The 21,283-nt window shown below is 37.9% G+C and overlaps 1 protein-coding gene across 1 annotated transcript in view; it reads right to left on the minus strand.

Moving 5' to 3' along the window:
- The window catches only part of FBN2 (fibrillin 2), a 267,961-nt gene that overhangs the window by 187,139 nt on the left and 59,539 nt on the right, over positions 1-21,283 (minus strand). Inside the window, exon 6 of the mRNA XM_053567017.1 lies at positions 9,592-9,789. Coding sequence (XP_053422992.1) covers positions 9,592-9,789 — 198 coding nt within the window. The remainder of the gene's footprint in view (positions 1-9,591; positions 9,790-21,283) is intronic.

Consider the following 21,283-nt stretch of genomic DNA (forward strand, 5'->3'; position numbering starts at 1 on the left):
GAATTCTCTTAGTGACTTTACACTGAGTATTCTCTGTTGATTTATGTTTCATTTTAAATCGAGCATTGAGGGAATGTAGTAACTTGAATCAGAACTTGGCCAATACTTTTTATCTAGAGGCTTGTTGCCATTTTTGTCTTTATGAAATTTTTGTCCAAGAAAGGCAGGATTACACTTTTTCCTAACAGAATGAGTTGGTGTAGTGTATTCTTGGTTGTCAATATACTCAGATGGCTTTGAGATTTTGGATTAGTAAATACTCACAATGTATGAAAAAGGATGAGAGGTACTCGACAGTACAAGCTCAGTCCCATAAAGTTGGATGTTGTGCGTATACACTTAGGATGAATCAAACTGTAACATGTAAGCTGCTTGTGATTGTGGAGGACTTTGGTCTGGGCTTCTTGTGTTTTTCAGTTTCCTATATTAACTTTAGGGGAAAAATGGTTACTTTATAAAAGAGTAATTTTATGTGTGGTTGTTATAATCTATTCAGATTTGTAGACTAACATAGATTTATTCATTTTCTATATTTAATTAGAAAATAACACACCTCACTGTAACAAATGTTAAACGTAAATAAAATATATCTTAACACAATAACTAAGAAAATGCCAGGAAGGCTATGTTAACCAGCGTGATGAAAATATGTCAAACGGTCTATAAAACCAGTGTATGGTGCCCCATGATCGTATTAATGTACACAGCTATGATTTAATAAAAAAAAAAGGTAAAGAAAATGGGAAATACAAAAAATAACCATGTTATGTAAATTAGCAATCTGCTCTTTTAGACTTTTATTCACATATGTGTGCAGGATGGTAGTCTGTTTATTTAACAAGAAGGAGATCATATTATATGTGTTGTTCTGCATCTCAATTCTTTTAATTAAAAATTATTTTGTGGAGACATCTCTGCAACAGTATGTATAAATTTATCCTTTTGTTCTTTGGTAAGCCCAGGGGTTTGGAGTAGCTGAGTGTATAAATCAGAGAATACGGCTTACAAAAAAGCTTAACGTCTTTATTATTTCTTCCTCCTTTTGGCGACATCTATAAAACTAATTACAACAGTCTAAAGTATTTTTGCACTGAAATTAAAGTCGATTTCAGGGTCTTATTAAAAGGTAGCTGATCCAAACAGAAATCAGCTAGCATGAAGTATATGGCAAGGAGTTTATGTCCTGAACAGTTTAATTCAGAACATTTCAGACCTCATTATTTTAAAATGTACTACATTCCCACCCTCATTAGACTGTGGTATGAGACATCTCTACGAACTTACTGTCCTGGCAGATAAATCAGAGACAGAATAGCATAGCATAAGCTGGGAAATGAGTCCAAACTTATAAATCTCTTAATACTGTTCACAAAATCTTATACTTTGCATTGACTGTAATAGATTCAGTAATTTTTCAAAGGGAAAAACAACCCAACATTACAAAGTTTATTTTTGTAATTTCCAAAGATTTATTTCCTAGAAGGCTAAAGGAAACCTTTATTTTTGAGGTGTCCTAGACCATAAAGTTAGGCAGAATTTATGTATTTTAAGTAGACCAAGTTAGTAGTTTAAAAAGGAGATTTTCAAGAAATCGTGTAGGAATAATCATCTTGGACCTAGAATCATGCACAAGCGCTCTCAATAAAAATAAAAAAGCAAGCCTCAAACCTTCAAACTATGGGAGAGTTTCAGTTACACATCTGCAAAGCTCATTAGGGTCCGAGCCTAATGATGAAGACTAATTCTCCACTGACCAGACTGTCCAGACGCATCTCCCTTCGCCCCTTCAACTCAGGCACAAACATTATTACTTTAAATGCTGAATTATGGGCGGCACCTGTGGCTCAAGGAGTAGGGCGCCGGTCCCATATGCCGGAGGTGGTGGGTTCAAACCTAGCCCCAGCCAAAAACCAAAAAAAAAAAAAAGAATGTTAAATGCTGAATTATTTCAAATCACATGTAAGTATTTTATGGAATAAAATTAAAATCTCTTGGAACTTAATCCGTATTAAATAACTTCAGTCTATGTCTGTTAAATTTATAAAGCAATAATAATTCCAGTTTATAACCTCCTTTATTCTCCAACTTCTCTAAGTAAACTTGCCCTAGATTAAATATGTATTATTATATAAATCAATATTAGATGATATATTATTTTTAGTTCATGACAACATATGGAAAAATATGTCTAATAGTACAGCCATATTAAAATGGTTCATTTATTTTTATGTGTGGGGAACCAAAGACCAGAGCAATCATTACTGTATTTGATAGTGTGTGTTTTTTAACTTTCCCTATCTCCAAATTAGACCCATTTTTAAAAAGGATGCTCCTATGTCTACACTGTATAGATACCCATGCATGGTACTTTTATTTCTGCAAAAACAAATATCAAACTTTAAGCACAGCAACTGAAACATAGATCTACCTTTATTTGGAATCTGAGAAATATGTTGTATCTTGGCAAACCATTCAATATGGTTTGATTCAGCCAGAATACCTATTCACGTGTGATACGCCAAATTCATCAAAACCAGTAAATACTGGTAACTAACCATCTGCAGAACTCTGGATTTGTAATTAAAAAGAACAGAACATGGTTCTATCACAACCTTTCTTGTCTCAACAAATGTCACCATTATTCTCCTGCTGTTAAAGTCAGAAATCTGGGAGATCAATTTGGCTTTTTCCGCAAACTTATCTCACATCATTCCATTAGCATCAACTGCTTATTTTCCAAACGTATCTCCAGTCCTTCCTCTGCCACGCCTGTGGTCTCAGCTTCCCTCGCCCATCACCTGGACCACCAGAAACCTGTAATCAGCTTCTTGGCTTCCACTCTTGCCTCTCTGTAATTGATTTTCTACAGAGCAACTAAAGTAATCCTATTTAAGTACACATCAATCAACATATGCTATTATCGCAGACGTTTACAGACACGGCCACACTGTTTTCTTGTCTCTGAGTTGTTCTGGGGAAGTCTGAGACCAGGTGAGTTCCTACCTTACTAAAACAATACAAAAGAACAAAAAACAAACCAAAACAAAATAAAACCTTGCTTCTACGTATGCCACCATATCATGTCCATAAGATTTTCATTATCTTTTCTTTTTATTGAAGCCTTCTGCTTCCAATCTGCAAATTAAAGCTAGTATCTACTTACAAAAATTTTCTGTTTTATTTTTTTTTTGAGGATATTAAAATAGACTTTATTCTATCTTCTATAAGGAGAAAGGGAGGGAGAGAGGGGAAGAGGGGGAAAGAGAAAGTACAGAGTTTCTATTTCATTTTTAGATGCTTTTTCATTTGCTTTCGGCAATTTTCTTTAGTCTGGTTTCACCACGTGTAAGCTTTTCTCTAACCATTATTTATTGTTATGATATTCTGATTTGCATGATTTCCTCAGCTTAAGCCCGTAGTAACGATTTTTTCCAGCTGTAGGCATTATTTACCTCTCATTAGGTAAAGTTTTATAGCCTTCTTCATCTTTCTCGAGGACTACTGATCCACTTTTTAATCTCATTTCATTGTCTTCACTAAACTCATAACTCTTTTGAGCACCTTATTTTTATTTTTATTTTTTTACTACAGGTTAATATGAGGATACAAATGTTTAGATTACATTGTTTTCGATTCTAAGGTGAAGCTCAAGTCGTAGTTGAGCTCTAACCCAGGGGGTGTTTTGCACATTAGGTGAGAAACCTCCAATCTCTCTCCTTCCGCCCCTCCCCCTTCCCCTCTCCCAGTCGCAAGACTACACTTGTGTTTTTCTTTCCTGTGGGCCTGTACTTGTTTACATATTGGTTTCATATTAGTATTGAGTATATTGGATACTTTTTTCCCCATTCTTGAGATACTTTACTAAGAAGAATGTGTTTTAACTCCATCCAGGTAAACACAAAACATGTAAAGTCTCCGTATTTTCTTATGGCTGAATAATACTTGAGCACCTTTTAAAAGAAAGAAAATATTGTTTCTAATTTCCTGGAGAAAAGAGAGAAGCATGTGAACTCTGCGTTTATTTGGTTCGTATGAAGCATGTTCTTCACCTGCCTTTTCATCAAGTTCTTCCTTTTTTTTTTTTTTTTATTAAATCCTTTGTACATTACATGGATGGAGCTGGAAAATATTCTTCTTAGCAAAGTATCTCAGGAATGGAAAAAAAAAATGTCCAATGTATTCAGTACTACTGTGGAACCAATGTACAATCATTCACACCAGCATATGCTAAATGAAACCCAACTATAGCCTAGGACAAGGAGGGAAGGAGAGGGAGAGGGGAAGGAAGGGGGCTGGGTCCATAGAGGGAGAGTTCTTCCTTTTTTAAGGGTAGACCATTTTCTCTTTCTTACTCACCTTTCAACGGGGCCATTCCTCCTGAAACCCAGAGGGCGGGGAACCCAGACAGAAGAAATGGGTTTTCTGAACCTTCTACAGGGAATGTTGCCTAAAGCAGTTTCTCACCAAACTCCACTTCCTACTTTTTTTTTCCTCGAATGTCAATTTTCAACTTTCATGTGGTGTTTGGCTCCTCCTCACAGCCCTTTAAATTCACCAGCTTGAGGGTGACCTCTACTTCCTCTTTTTCCTCCCCCCTCCCTTACCTCCTGGAGTGTTTCTGGGCTGAAATGCTGGGGAGAGGACACTTAGAAATTGCTCTCCCCATCTGCTTCCTACACTGCCCCTTCTGCTACTATAAAGGTCTGAACTAAATGTATCCCTAGGGCAGTGATTTTCAACTGGTGTGCTGTAAAGGAGCTTAGGTGCGCCGTGAAAATTTTTAAAGATCATTAATTAAATTATTTTTGCTAGAAGTTCAAAGCACAGTATGTTCTTTCTTTTTTTAACTTTTTTTTTGATCAACATAAATAAGTATGGGGCAAAAGTCTGACTATAGGGTTCAAGTGTGTTGGAGATAAAAAAATAAAGGTCGAAAAATACTGCCCTAAGGACACATTTTCCTCTTCTCACACATTTTCCTCTTCTCCAATGGACATCCACAGCCCTAGCTCTCTGCTCATGTAGTAGGTTCTAACAAACACCCACTGGATAGCCGTTCAGGGTGGTGATATTAACAGGAAGTGCTTAGAAAACACTCCCTGTTCCAATGACTTCCCAACTGTGTGTATTTATTACTGCTTTGACTGGGGTGTTAGGATTTTATTTTAGAATGTTGTGTTCTCTATTATTCATTTTCACTTTGGTTTTTACGGGGTTAGAAGAAGGGGAATATTCTGCTACCTTTAAAAAAAATAGGCACGTCTAATCATCAAGTATGTTTTAAGTGAAGTTTTTGAATTTTCTAGAAATGGTTTGTGTTGACCCAGTTTGAATGAAAGTTAGACTTTATAATGATTCGGTTTAACTCAGTCCATATAGACACCTAAGATAAACTTGTTTGGCTGTAAATGTTTTACATAATTTATACTAATTAAATGAATAAGATGATGGCAACATTTCCTTTCACATTGTACTCTACAGATGGCCTAGAAAGAATGTTCGGCATAATATACGTGAGAAACTACCAATGCCTGCTTGGTTTCAGTTGAGCTCAAATGCTACTATTTTCACGTGCAGTCCACCTAAAGAAATTACTTATTTCTGCACACTACTAACATATGGAAAGAACACACACACCAGTGTTCTGTTTTGCAGGGACCGATTGAGGGTGTGTGTGGCTATTCCTTTCTTCAGGTTCTAGGTGGGGCCTGACTATGTTGAATATGTGTGTTCCTGTGCCTCTCGCGCTCCCTGGAGCACAGCAGAGGTTCACATCCATCTAGTACTCTCCCCAATGATAAAGCAAGACAAGGAATCTAACAAGCAAAGGCCTTCATGTGTCTCTTCAGTTATGAAGCATCTGTAGTCGTTTAAAACCTAATCTCTAAACATTAAATTAGTAACTATGAAAATGTTAATACATTTTTAAAAACTTTCAGTGTACCCTGAAAACCTAAAAGACCCAAAGCCAAGTATTAATCTTAAATAAAACATGGCTTCTAGTTGGAAGATTTTCATGAGACTAAAGAGAGAGGAAAAAAAGAAACTATTTGTAAGAAAATACATACTATGCACATGGCAGTTTATGACATATTTAAATAGGTACACATTCGATTGCAAGAAATATTTAATAGAGATGTAAATGTTCTTGGAAAAAGGCTTAAGGACACTTTAAAATGGTTTAATTCATTATTAGATTATAAGGACTCCATGAATTAATGTTGGTCCTTTTGTATACAATAAAGTGGAAGAAAGTACAATACCAAATATAGATGAAGCACGAAGGGTAGAACTCAAATGGCTTTCAATACCAATTCAGGACTGACCTCACGGCAACCTGGGAATCTGCTGACCCTGCTTATTTAAGTCCAGAATGTCATTGTGGCAATAGTCAAAAATAAAATTAAATTACTAATTTTCTCACAGCTTAATTATTTTAAAGTAGCATTTTCATTTTTCTTTGCCCTTCGTTTTCCACTTATTTAATACAAGATTATGTTTCAATCCTTTTGAGCCACAGATAAGGTAACAACTAATTTCATCAGCTACGAAATGCCATTATGTTCAGAACTTCAGAAAAATCCTCTCTTGTCTCACATGAACAATGTTTTAGGGCTGATATCAAGCTATTTAAACTTATCATCCACATAGTTTAAACTTATTTTTAACTCTATAAAACTTTTAAGTCATCAAAAAATGATTACTATTATAAAAAAGTATGATATATATGTTCCATGTTTCAATGTTAATTTTTAACGCCCCTTCTCTTCCAAATTAATCTGGCATGAGTATTTGGGAAACAGTCTAGGAATTTAAAAGGAAAAATGAAATCACAGTAAAATGTAGTCTTAAAATAGCCTGCACCGAGGATTAGTATTTAATTGAGAACTTTCTGACTATGCCATGATTTTGAAATAAAGCAGAACTTCTCAGCGTGCTTTTCCAGACATCTTACCATGTGGCAAATTTCATTTTGTTCCCATTACTGTGTTAAGCCATTAGATTTTTAGGAGAACGAAGCCTCAAACTTATCTTCGCCACATAAACAAAATCAAATCAGTAAGTCTCAGACATTACCAAATCTTGAAGGACATTCAGAAAATCTGAGATCAGATGAACCATTTTTTTCATAATTGTGTTTGAAAAAACTAGGCTTCTCTGACAAAGACCAAAGTGAAACAGCATAAGTATAAACACAGAGGACGAGGACAGTCAATAATTTGGGATGTTCTGGTTGAAATTAAAGGCTTTTTGGGATGTTCTGGTTAAAATTAAAGGCTTTCACAACCTGAACTGTTTGCATTTCTCAGCCTGAACGGTTTTCTCTGAATTAGTGGGTTTGGGAAGTATTTCTACTTTAGTCCCATTTATTAATTCAAAAGATATTTACTGAACCTCTACTATGTGTAAGGCACTATTCGAGCTGCCCAAGACACTGGGGAATAGATTTCTGCTATTATGGACCTTAAATTCTAGGTGAGATAGAATAAAAACAACATAGAAAATAAATATGTTAGAAGGTAATAAGGCCGTAGAATAAAGAAAAACCATTACTCTAATAACTCTAGTGGGAATGTATCTAGTAAATCAATATAATGTTTTTATTTTTATGTATTTATTTATTTATTTTGCAGTTTTTGGCCAGGGCTGGGTTCGAACCTGCCACCTCCGGCATATGGGGCCAGCGTCCTACTCCTTTGAGCCACAGGCACTGCCCTGTAATGCTTTTATTTTTAATAGTAATCTAAGTTTATTGTATAAGTTACATGATAATCTATAGGCTAATCAGGAAAATCTACGTGGTACAGTAGAGGCTACACAGAACCCAGTGTATCACATCTTTCCATAGAAGAAATGGTTGCATTATAAGAAACTATATGATCAGACTGCAATTCATAGGAAAGATATGGAATTATACTATGCACAGTAAATAACAGATAAAAAGTGGTATATAATCTAATCTTCATCATTAAATTCTGATCTGTGATAGTCACCACAAAAACCATTCTAAGGCTGGGTATAGTGGCTCACTTCCGTAATCCTAGCACTCTAGGAGGCTGAGATGGGTGAATTGCCTGAGCTAAGGAGTTCAAGACCAGCCTGAGCAAGAGTGAGACCCCATCTCTACTAAAAATAGAAAAGCTAGCCAGATGTTGTGGTGGGCACCTGTAATCCCAGGTATTTAGGAGGCTGAAGCAAGAGGATTGCTCAAGCCCAAGAATTTGAGGTTGCTGTGAACTATGATGCCACAGCACTCTACCCAGGGTGACAGAGTGAGACTCTGTCTCGGGAAAAAAACAAAAATGCCTTCTAGGTGCGTAGCTCACATGACTTTCATATGTAATAAAAGTTGCTAAATTTTTGAGTTATATTGTCACCCCCCCCCCATGTATTCCTCTAGATCTGCTTCAAAAGGAGTACAGATATAGACCACTTTTAAAATAGTAACCTTTTACAAAACTACAACAATAACAAGAATCTCAGGAGGCTACTTTCAGGGACTTGTTTAGCAGATTATGCACAGCACTTGCATTTTATTATTCGGTGAACTGAGGCTGTGCATGGGCTCCCAAACTAAAATTCTCACTTGGGCTTCAGGACAGTGGACTGGCTTTCTACAATACAGTATTTACCCGGGCTGAGTAGAAAGCATCTTCACTTTGGACATTGCTTACTGATATCAATTTGAAAGACTTCAGATCTAACTTTGTACATGATTAATCATAACAAATAAACCTAACCCTCTGAGTTTCAAATATGAGTGATATCATTTCTGTGAATAACACGGAAATCATTTCCATTTTCCTGTAATTCCACTGCAGTGTAATATGAAGGTAACAACCACTTGAGGGCTCATTAGAGAGAATATTGGCAAACTCTGAAACTGGCTTTAAGACAGATCAGAGAAGTAGTTAAAAAAAGGGTAAGAGTTATAGTGGCTAAAAAGTAATTAAAATAATTAACCAGTAAATAGGTAACTGTTTCAGCTACTTGGACTGGAGTCTACTGTTGTAGCATCCTCACGGCCCTGAATTTGCTTGAGGAGCTGCAAGACACTGAAATAAGATTACACCAGCTGCGATTACAATCTTTGAAATATCTACAGCCAGGAACAGAGTTCCCACTTCGTCTCTGAAGACACTGTTAATAATAACATATGGCCAATATCAGGTGGCTCCATTCTTCCTGTGACCCAAGTTCAGACTTTCACTGAACTTGAAGGAAAGTGAGAGAAAGAGAGAGAAAATCAGCTTTGCTTGGGCCTCTGCATGTGTACAGTTGGGATATGAAGGTTTTGTCATCTGGATAAAGATAGATTTAATATAGTCACCCTCTAACTATATTAAACATTTTATACCGGATTTTTTAATTTTCCCCAAATTTTCATCTCTTCCTCTCTTCTCCATTAATGTTAAGCATTAAAACATATTTATTAGCTGGCTGAAAGATAAACCATCTCTGGTCAGGCTTGTTAACAAGGCCCCTCTTGGAAATGGGTATTGTGTTAAAGGTCTACAGGGCCAGATTCTCCAACTTCAGGGAAAGAAGTGGCTCGTCTGTGAGGTGCACACGGGCAGGCGGCCGACTCACCTTGGCAAGCCCCAGTGCGGATGTTGGGGATGAAGCCCCGGCGGCACGGCTGAGGCTGGGCTGGACACATCTCGCAGGGATGGCCCCAGGCCCGGCCAATGGTGGCGCAGCACAGAGTCTTCGTGCAGACAATGCCTGTCAGCTGCCCTTGGCACATCTGGTTGTTGACCTGAGTGAAACACGGGCCTGTCCTATAATCTGCAAGTCGAGAGAAGGAAAGACAGGTTTTATGACCACGCACCAATCTCACACCAGTGCCTGCAAATGCTTAAAACAGACGATTTCTTCTGACCAAAGAGTCCAGAGAAAAAAAGGCTAGACTGTTTCATTTTGGAAATTCATGATTTTCCGATCATGAGAAGTACATTAAGAGACTTCGGTGTATTCCACACTAGACATTGTAAATGGGTGGCTCATGGGCCGAGTCTGGGATACAGATGTGTTTTCTTGGACAGAATAATGCTTTTAAAGAATTTAAATTAGTAGCCAACATCGTAAAATTGAGAAATTTCACAAGAAATTTGTATCTTTAGCTTTCCTGGAAAAATCGAAGGTCTGGGCGTGCTCGGCCTGCCTTGCCACATGGCCCGGGTGAGGTGAAGTGTGTTTCCTCCAGGACGCCACAGCCCCAGCAGCCCCAAACCCCCAGCTCTCTGCATTCCTTGAGGTTCCCTGCCTGGTCCCTGAAGCCGACAGCATGGATGACTCCTCTTTAACCTAGTAGAGGTTTTCTTTTCTGACTAGGTGAACAAGAGTTCAAAAAATTAAAACTAACTTATAATGATACACGCTGTCCACATCCCAAAATACTTGAGCTGTCTAAATTGAGTACAAATACTCACTCTAACCATCTGACTTCTGTTTCTGTGTCAGTCTGGTTAGTTCTACGGGTAGCCCAGTTAGGAAGACAGTAGTAACATGACCCACAGTCATGGGTTCTTTATAATAAGTTAGTATTTTACGATCTCTGTTCTCTAGCAGATAATTGTGCCATTGTCCAGTTCAGTTATTTAGGGGATAAAAGCTTTAGTAAATGTATGTCATGTATGGTACATAGGTGGAGTTTTCTATGACTATAAAAAACCCATTTAGATCCTTATATCCAAAAGGGTGATCAATGGAACAGCAGTATCTGCAACCCTTTGGAGCTGATCAGAAATGCAAACTCAGGGAAAGAACAGTTGTCTGTCCTCTGTTTGCCCCAGACCCACTGACCTAGTATTTGCATTTTTAAGAGAATACTCAGGAGATCACGGGGAGTCTGAAGTTTCAGAAGGCCTGACTCAGACTGCAGGCGACTCAGAAGCTGGTACTGGGTATTTCTACTTTACCCCTCCTTCTGCTGTCATTTACTCTGATGAACATTTTGGATGATTTGGAAACATTTTTTTAAACAGAACTGAATCATAAACTAAATATTTTTTAATTTGACGGTTTTGTTATTCCTGTTTTGAGAGACATAAGAAATCAGAGAAAGGTCAGTTTCTTGAGGGCTGACTAATTCACATTTTTTCCATACACAGGGATTGTCTGAATATAGTTTATTAATTCTTGGGAATGCAAGATGCTACTCAGGTTTTCCTGACACATAGTAGGCCCTATCATCAATGAGGTAATTCCATCTCCAGGCAAAAGCTAGAGCAATTTTAATTCAAAATTTTGTAAGAATAAAACATCTTACATTCAAAAGAGAGTCAATAATGTTGGTACCATTTTTATAAAAAGCAGTTACTAGGAAAACCAAACTTGGATGTAATTTGGCATTAGAAGGCCCAGCTAGAAATGCTTAGATAAATGCTGCAGGATGAGAAAAACACAACTTCAAACTGCATAACTCTTCCCCTAAGCAGCCTGAGGTGATTTCTGAAAACAGTTCGCTGTTCACTTGACCCAGAAAACTCCACAACATCACACAAGTTAAGAGGGTCAAGTCCTGTTCACTTTAAGGACATCATGAAATTGCCCAAGCCATCATGGGTATGCACATATAAAAATACCAACAAGTATATGAAAGGTGTTACTTTGTTTTTTTTTTTAACTTGGAACATAAATATTTAATAATTTTGACATGCTTCTTGTGTGTTTTAGTTCCTCCGTCTTTTTCTGTTTCCTTTTTTTTTTTCCAGGTTGTTTTCATCAAACTTTTTTTTTTTTGCAGTTTTTGGTCAGGGCTGGGTTTGAGCCTGCCACCTCTGGCATATGGGGCCAGTGCCCTACTCCTTTGAGCCACAGGTGCCGCCCAAACTTTTTTTTTTTTTTCTGGTTAATGTGAGGGTACTAACAACCAGATCACAGTATTTGAATTTGTTAGGTAGAGTCCCTCTTTTAGTTATGCTCTACTCCCAAAAGATGTGCCATCCAGTCTTATGTTGTGCCCATTCAGTGGAAGCACTCCAAGTCCTCTTCCCCTCTCTCCCCTCCCTCATTCCGCCTCCCCTTAACTTGATTTGAAATGAATTTTTCTCCTGTGTGTGCATGAATTAGATTGTCTACTAGCTTCATATCAATATTGAGTAAACTGAATATTTGCTTTTTTGGAGAATCCTCAAAGAACTCAAATTAGGCCTCCCATTTGACCTCAAAAATCTCAGCTCAGTTTACACTTGCCAAGATGTGGAAACAACGTAAATGCCCATCAACTTGGGAATGGATTAACAAACTGTGATATATGTACATCACAGAATACTATTTGGCCATTAAAAAAGATGGTGACTTCACATCTTTTGTATTAACCTGGATGGAGCTGAAACACATTCTTTTCAGTAAAGTATCACGAGAATGGAAAAGCAAATATCCAGTCTACTCAATGCTAATATGAAGCCAGTCACTTTAAAGAAACAGTGTTAACCATTCCAATATTACAGTGGTAGACTTGGTAGGTGTGCCCAGGCCACACAATGGGGATGGATGCAGGGTCTGCGGCCCGAAAAAGAGAGCTAAATTTTTGCTGCACATGTTCAACAAGACAGAGAATGATGCTGAACTTTGGGGTTTAGCTGTATATTCTCTGGCCATTGAATACATCCAGATGAACAAAGCTCCCAAGATGTGTCGCCCAACTTAAAGGGCTCATTCATGGCCAGATCAACCCACCCATGAGCTCCCCCTGCCACACAGAAATCATCCTGACTGAAAAGGAACAAACCAATCCAAAACCAGAAGAGGAGGGTGCACAGACCAAAAAGATAACCCAGAAGAAACCAAAGAAACGAAAACTTACAGAGCAGAAATAGTTGCAAAGTAAACTAAATGCAAATAACAGCAAACACACACACATACAAGCACACACACACCCTACATAAAAATTCTATTTTTTAAATAAAGAATTAGACTTTCTCATATAGGTGAAAAGAACATGTTAGAAGTTCAATACAGAAAAACAAAATCTAGAATAGGTAACTTTCTTGGCAAATTGGTTTAACATTTCTGGTACTCTGCAGCTGAACTTCAACAAAACTAGCTCATTTTAATTCCCTGCATCAGAACAACAGATGTGCTGGCTGCAAATCTCATTTTCGAAAAAGACGACCTTTGGAGTATGCGTGAAGATATGTTAACCTTACAAATAAGCATGCTCCCCAAACCCGAAATCGCCAGGTCATAAATTTTTAAAATCTATTCTACTGACCCTCAGACCATATGCATTTTGTAATTTTAAATAAATACTAGTAGAGTCACCGTTAAAAATTATATCAACTTTGAACATGTAGGGAGAAGTCTGCATTTTTTTGTACAATACACTTATTTTTTTTAGATTCTATGTTCACAGTATGCATTCTTTTAGAATTCCCAGACAGAAGCCTGCATAGCCTCCTTTATAACCCCATTCTTATGCAAACCAACCTGTCAGGATATTCATTCTCTCTTCTATCTAACCCTTCTTAAAATTAGGTCCCTTTAGGATGGTCACTGTAGACAAAGGGAATATCTAGGCGAGGACAGTTGTTTGCCCTCTGCAAATGACCTTTCATGTTGGAGGCACCAATTAAGGCAATCCCAGACCCCTTAGCAGAAATCGAGTTTATTATGTTTTTTCATTGCTTATGTTTTCCTCATTACAAACTGTGCCAACTTTATTTTCTTATACAACAGCATTTTGCTTTCTAGTTGGCAGTTACTTTAAAATTCAAACTTACAATCTTCTCTACTCATTTAAGAATTACTAACATGTAAAATAAGAACCAGCACTAGACACTGAAAAAGAATTTAAACTTCCTGATCAGATTAAAATATCCTGACTCTAACTCTATTTGTATTTTAATTATAGACAAATGAATCTTAAAAAGACCTTAATTAATTGTTATTGGCCATGAACTCTCTTCATGAAAGTATCACTGTGGGCAAAATATCATTGTGTACCAGGCTAACCTTTCACAGTCAAGGACATACTTGCAATGTGTTGGCAAAATATAAAAGGAGAGAGAGAGGGCGGTGCCTGTGGCTCAAAGGAGTAGGGCACCAGCCCCATAATGCCGGAGGTGGTGGGTTCAAACCCAGCCCTGACCAAAAACTGCAAAAATTAAAAAATTAAAAAATTAAAAAAAATATATATATATATGTAAAGGAGAGAAATTGCATATGACGTGGTATATTGGAACCAGTGGGTTGGCCACATATTTTCCTTATTACATGAACAAGAAAATTTTGTTAAAAGTTAGACTGTGAAACACAACTGTTGTTATTTGAGTTTTTAATATCTAAACAGAATATAGCATGTCGATTTGTTTTATATAATTTCACATTTTATTCCCATTAAACAACTGGTGATATCAGCAAGCTCATCAGAAACTTTGCTCATTGGTTTTTTCCCAAACAGCTTTATTAAGCATAATTTACAAGCCACAGATTTACCTGTCTTTAAGTTTAGAATTCCATGACTTTAGCAAATTTACTGAATTGTGTAACTATTAGAACATTTCCATTCACCCCCAAAAGACTCCTTGCTTCCATTCTCAGCCCCGGCCCTAGCCAACCATGGATCTAGTTTCTATCACTATAAAAGGACTGCTCATATAAATGTAATAGTGTAACGCACAGTCTCTTCTGTCTGGCTGCTCTAACTTAGCGTACTGTTCCGGAGGCTCGTGCACACTGTATCATGGATCAATACCATTTCCCTTTATAGCTGAATAACTTTCCATTTTTGGATATACGACATCTGTTAACCACTCAGTGGCCATTTGGGGTGTTTCCACTTTGGAGATATTACAAATAATGCTGCTACGAATATTTACATGTAAGTCTTTGTGTACATATGTTTTTATGTTTCTTTGGTAATTACTTAAGAGTGGAACTGCTAGGTTGTAGTACAAGGGTATGTTTAACTTCTTAAGAAACTGCCAAATGTTTCCCAAAATAGCTGCAGCATTTTATACTCCCATGCGTAATGTATGAGGGTCCCAGTTCCTCCTCACGTTTGCTACTTCTCTCTTTTATTATAGCTTATATTCACATTTTACTTTAAATACACATGATGGAGTTTATTGGAGAATTTTTCCATACGTTCACAAGTTCTTTTAATATAACTAGAGATACCAGAAGGTCAAAGTTGAGCATTACTGTTTATATAAAAAATAAAGAAAAATTTAAAATCTTTAAAAAAAATATGATACACTTGCTAAAATCCAAAACATATTTAAAAACTTAAATAAAATTCCTTTCTCCTACCATGTTCAAATGTGTGGTCCTTCTCCCTAAATGAAAACACAATTAATAATTCCATACATTTACCTATAATGTTTTATTATTTGTACAAAGATATTCTTTATGTACAATGTTCTGAACCTTGAATTTTCTCTTAATCGTGTAAGTTGGAAATTAAATTATCCAACTGAGTTTATTCAGTGACCACTTTATGCTGGATGTCTTTCTAGGCTCTGAAGATACAACAGTGAGGAGAGAAAGTGAGTGAGAATTTGCTAGACTTGCTTCTCATTTAACTCTACTCTCTTCCTCCAAGTAAGTTTAGCCACATCAATTTTATTTCTCTGTAAACTACTCAACTACCATGACTTATATAAATGCACATCCACAGCCCATGTGCTGTCCAAGTCCTATGTGCTAGACATTTCCATTTGGGTATCTAAAGACACCTCGAATGTAACATGATGAAATGAACCTAAAAACTTGATTGTTTTCCATTATCAATGTATCAGGAAATAACACCATCAGCCATCCTCTTAAGGAAACTAAATTCTGGGAGGAAATCTAGCCTTTGGTGGTGGGCTACAGGAGATAAGCCTAATAGCCAGAGAGATGGGACCACAACCCAGAGAGTGCACGGACACAGGCCCAAGGAGGAAGGCCGAAAAGACAGGAGGGTCAACTGCGGGGAACTCGGCCAAGCAGTCAGGTAACAGGTGCTGCCTCGGTGTCCTGGGGGCCACTCACTCCCTGAGCATGAGTTCTTCTGGTGGAGTGACGGAAGTTGCAGCCATATTGAAGAGTGTCACAGGGTGGGTATGCGATGAAGAAAGAACAAAGATGGTAAATATCGACAACCAGACAGCCTTTGGAGAAGTTTCTGGAAGGCTTTAATAAAAATAGAAACAAGCTGCTGGGGTTAAGGAAAAAGGTTTCTTGTTGTTCTTCTTGTTTACCTTGTTGTTGTTTTTTGTGCGTGTGTTTAGTTTTGTTATGCTCTATGAAAGAGACTGGTTTATAATTACCCACCCTCCCCTCAAAAGAATGTCTAGTATAAAATCCCTGAGATTTTAGGCTAAGAGTGAAACCAGAATTAGTGTGGAGCGGTGATCCTTGGACAGGAGAAGAAAAGTGCTTCTCCGGTAACTGGAGGGAGGAAGGGCAGGATGCAGAGAGATGCAGGGATGTTCATACGCCACAGGGAAAATAGTCTCTCTGAAGCAGGAGGTGGGGCAATAGGTCATTGGTGGGGGACGGCTTGGGTGCCAATCTTTGAGGTCAAGAGAGATAGCACTGCAGATACTGGGGGGAGGGAGCTGACCCCAGAAACTAATCGATTCTCAGCTGGCATCCAGCGTCCATGATGAAAGAACAAGATGAACTCGTAACTCACGGTGGGACCATCTGGCCTGTTTTGTGGCTTTTTCTAGCAGCTCTAGGAAGCCAAGCTCACCTGGAGACTAGGGAACATCCAAGGTTGGGCTTTTATCTGTCCTGTGTAAAAAAGAAAACAAGAGCCTGGCAAGGGAGCTTAGGGAAATGTTAACGTATTTTCAGATTACAGGCTATGGAATCTGTGCTGGACATGACTGGAAGAAAGGGACTGAGAGAGGAAGACGAAGAAGAAAGCAGTGACATCAATGAACTACATTGTCCCCATTGCCATGATACCCTGCTTGAGATGGAAAATTAGGCATAGTGACAGTAGTACGTCAGTGGCCCGTGTGGTTGTAACACCATTTCCGTGACAGGAGGATGCAGTCACGGACCCAGCATACACGGTGCACTGCATAACACAGGGAAGCTTCCCACAAATACAGTAACCACATGTCATTTCCTGGAGTTGTGCTGTGGGATGGCCTCTAACTTAGAGACCTTATATGCTATAACTGCAAGTCGATAATGCCGTAATATATCTGTTATCACTTTAGAGTGGAAGAGAATTAACTACTTGATCTGAGAAGCATGATAAAATGTGGGCTCTCCTAACAACTTGCATGGTCTGTAGACTTAGACAAGAAGGTATTTCTAGTCTCAGGAACCCAAGAAGTGAAACATGAAACCAAATGATCGCCCTGTGTGGGAGCTGCAGACATAAACATGGACAATGAGGAATTGTGAAGTTGTGTAACTTCATCTAAGGATCCTGGCTAAGCAAATGATTTTTGGATTTTTTGTAAGGGGGTGGGGTATTTTTTTAGTAAGGGAGTTTTTGACATAGCAGTTATGTCCTTATGACAACTTCCTTATTATAAATAAGGTTTCCTCTACCTTGATATGGCTATAACTGAGAGCCTCGTCAGTGTACCAGCTGAAATCACTGCTCACAGATATAAACAGAGCATGTAAAGAAGTAATCTCCACAATTACACAGAAGGATGAAAAAGTGTCTTCAGTTTCAAGATTTGCCCTGGATCTCTGAGCACCGGACTTCATGCTGCACCTAAATCTTTTGAATTAAATGAACTCAAATAATTGATATGGTTATTTCTTCCTTGATAGGTAAACATCCTTTCAACCTCGGAAAAACTTAGAATTAAGTAAAAAAAATGTTTAAGGAAATCAAAGCCATTAAATTAATATTTTTATTCTAAGAAATCTATGCAAACGTTACGTACCTGTAACGCTTAATGGCATTTGGCTCATTCCATGAGATTGCTTTTAACCACAATTTGAAATAAATAGGTAACTTATGTAGAGTTGCGATCTTTTTTAATTAAAATTTTACTATGTTTATATACAAATTGGATAAGTTAACTGGACCTCGGGTTTGAGTATTTATACATGTAGTTTTAAATTTATTAATTCTTTGAGTCCTTATAAATGTTCTGAAAGTAAACAAACGAAGTACTTAAGAAAGGTATCAGATGTATTTGATACATAAAACAATTCAAAAGGTATGAAAAGGTTGCATGAAACAGGTATGAAAATGGAAGCAAATATTATATAAAGCTCTTTTAAAGTGACTACTAAAATTTAGAATTTAGGCACTTGAAGAGATATTTGTATACCCATGTTCACAGCAGTATTATTTCAATAACCAAAAAGTAAAAGCAACCAAAGTGTCCATGGACAGATGAATGAATACATAAAATATGGTATAGACACGAGCGGCCTATTATTCAGCCCTAAGAAGGAAAGGAATTCTGCCACACGTTACGTGGATGCACCTGTGGATGTGGCGCAGGGTGAAATGAGCCAGCCCCAGAAGGGCACAGGCCACGTGATTCCACTTACAGCAGGTAACTGCAGTCATCAAGTTCCTAGACACAGAACACAGAATGGTTGTTGCTGGGGGCTGAGTGGGGAGAAATGGGAGCCTAATGTTAGGAAACGTCAGTGTCACAGGACGGAAGAGTTCTTTGGACGGTGGTGATGGCCGAACAACACTGTGAATGTACTCTATGATCCCAGTTTAAAGAAGGACAATTTTATATTGTGCATATTTTACCACAAATGAAAAAAGCTTTAAAAAGCTCAGTGAATAAGTAAATGTTTAGAATCATATTCAAATAAAGCAAAAAGTGAGCTTCTTTGTACAGCGTCACTATCAAAGGCACTGAGACGTCCATTCTCCTGGTGATGGATATTTACGCTGCTTTTTGTTGGTTCTTAGTGAACACAGTGCTTCACGGCATTCTTGAACATACTTATGGACAACTTACTTTGCAAGTTTTCCTGTAAGCTAAATTCCTAGCATAGGCACTGCTGGGTCAAGTGTCCAGTTTGAACAATACTGCAGAACTGCTCGCTGTAAATTGGCACCAATTTACACTCTCATCAGTGGTGCTGACGGGAGGCTGCTTCCTCACAGTCTCTCCAACACAGAGCAAATGATTAATTTTTTTTTTCATTTAATGGGTGAACATCATATCTTTTTAATTGAGTTATGACAGTAATGTGTTGTCCCTATTTCTTGAAAATTAAGGAAAGAAAATGAACAATGTGGCAGGCATTTTGGAGTGGCCCTTTCTATAAACAATATCCTTTCAACCTAAGCATTAACAAAGATTTTCTACATTTTTATAAATGAAGAAATTAAAGTCAGAGATTAAGTAACATGGAGAATCAAAGGGCTGAAGAATAATGATGCTGAGAATCAGCTTTTGAGGCCCATTTTACTCGAAGGGCTGTGTGCTGTGTACCTTCACGGTGTGTCCCTACACGGTGTTCATTCAACCCAACATGGGTTATTTGCATTCTCCATTTCTGGTAACTTTGCCTTCTCTTAACAGACCACAGACTTTTAGCACTTTAATGAGTATTGTCACAACTCCGCAGATGCCTCCGAGTAGAACTCCCTAACTCCCAATTAGCATACCCAATTTTGCTTTTCTTCTGGTTTCTTCCAAAAGTGAGTCTCTATCTGGCCATGTTACATCAGGGAGAAATGATCTCTCTGTGCATTGAGAAAAACATTAAAGACGTTTGCTTCTGCAAATAGATGAGTAATTACTTTAATTGCCACAGTTGCAGTGCATTTTATTTCTAACATAAAACCATTATTTAATATTTCAATGGAATGTGGACTTGGCAAGGAAGGACGGGTTTTCACCTTCCTCTACAGTCTTTCAAAGCACAAAGCTACGGCTGACATCAAAGGGCACTTTAAGAATGAAGAGGCGGGAATGATAATTAGGCCAATGATGCAAACAAAATTGAGATCTTTGATGTCATGTTTCATAAGGATGAAGGCCATCAAAGATGTGGTCCGAAAATTCATGGCCTATAAACTTAGAAAGTGCGCTCTCCCAAGGGCTAAACCAATTAACTTACCTTAAGAACAACAAAAACTGGTGAAGATTAAAAACTAGTAAGATTATTTAAGGAGAAGGATATTGTCACTTTTGAAGAAGAAAGTTAAAGAGACAAAAATATTTTGACATGAGTGAATAATGACCCAGAGATGCAAATGATTAACACAAAAGATGGGGCATATGCAAGTCAATTTCAACCAAATTTTAGGGTATCTGAGAAAACTTAGTTAATTAGGGCCTGATTGTATTTCAGGGAAAAGCATTGTGCTCAAATAGATCAAAACTGTGATCTATTATCGGTAAAGTCAGAAAAAGAGCTGATAGAGCTTATTTATTTCTTGATCCAAAAATAATGAGGTCGTAAGACTGCATTACCGTGACTGTGGATAAAATGTTACACACGATTTGCTGAAGGAGTCTTTATATAGTATTTTCTTATTGAAATTTCTGCCCAAATCAGTTCCTTCTGAGTGATGCAGGCAGGCAAGTCACACTACGGAGTCAATTAAACCTAATCAATCATACTCCTCCCAGGAAATAATGTACTATGGGAAAAGGAAAATTCCTCTGGTTCTGTCCTGATCCACGACTTCCAGTATAATGTCTCACTTGATGGGCTAAGAATCTCCTTGGAAGAGTGCAAATGCCATGGAATTCATTACTGAGGTTTCATTATTTGGGAGTTTCTGAGAAACAGGGAAAAGCAAGAGAAAGACCATTAGATCACACGGCATTTTAAGAGGACACAAGTAGCATCTATGGATGAATCCACATGAATTACAAGGGCAATTGGCCTCTGACGCTCACTGTGCAAAGAACAGGGGATGGCCCACTGATCCTGTGGCACTGGTGGCCCAACAGGGGTGCTGATGGTAGTGGTGGTCTATATTAGTGAACTGGATCATTCCTGGTTCTTGTGATCAGAACTTTATACCTGTTTATTCTGTATCAGCACTGGGAAAGGTTGAAAGGCAAAGAGGTCCTCCTACAATATCTCAGCAGAAAGATTACAGTGTTATGATACCTGCTGAGTAAAATAAAAGTAACTGTATTTTACACAGCCTACAAACTTGCTATTGCTAGTGAAACCCATATAACTGCACAAGTTTTGGTACTGAGGAAATTTACTTCATAAAGAGTAAAAATTGGCTCAGTGCCTGTAGCCCAGCAGCAAGGAGCCAGCCATGTGCACCAGGGCTGGCAGGTTTGAGCCCAGCCCAGGCCTGCCAAGCAACAAGGAAAACTACAACCGAAAAAAAAGCTGGGGGTTGTGGTGGACACTTATAGTCCCA

This window comes from Nycticebus coucang, chromosome 17 (genome assembly GCF_027406575.1).
Source record: "Nycticebus coucang isolate mNycCou1 chromosome 17, mNycCou1.pri, whole genome shotgun sequence".
NCBI classification, from domain to species: domain Eukaryota; kingdom Metazoa; phylum Chordata; class Mammalia; order Primates; family Lorisidae; genus Nycticebus; species Nycticebus coucang.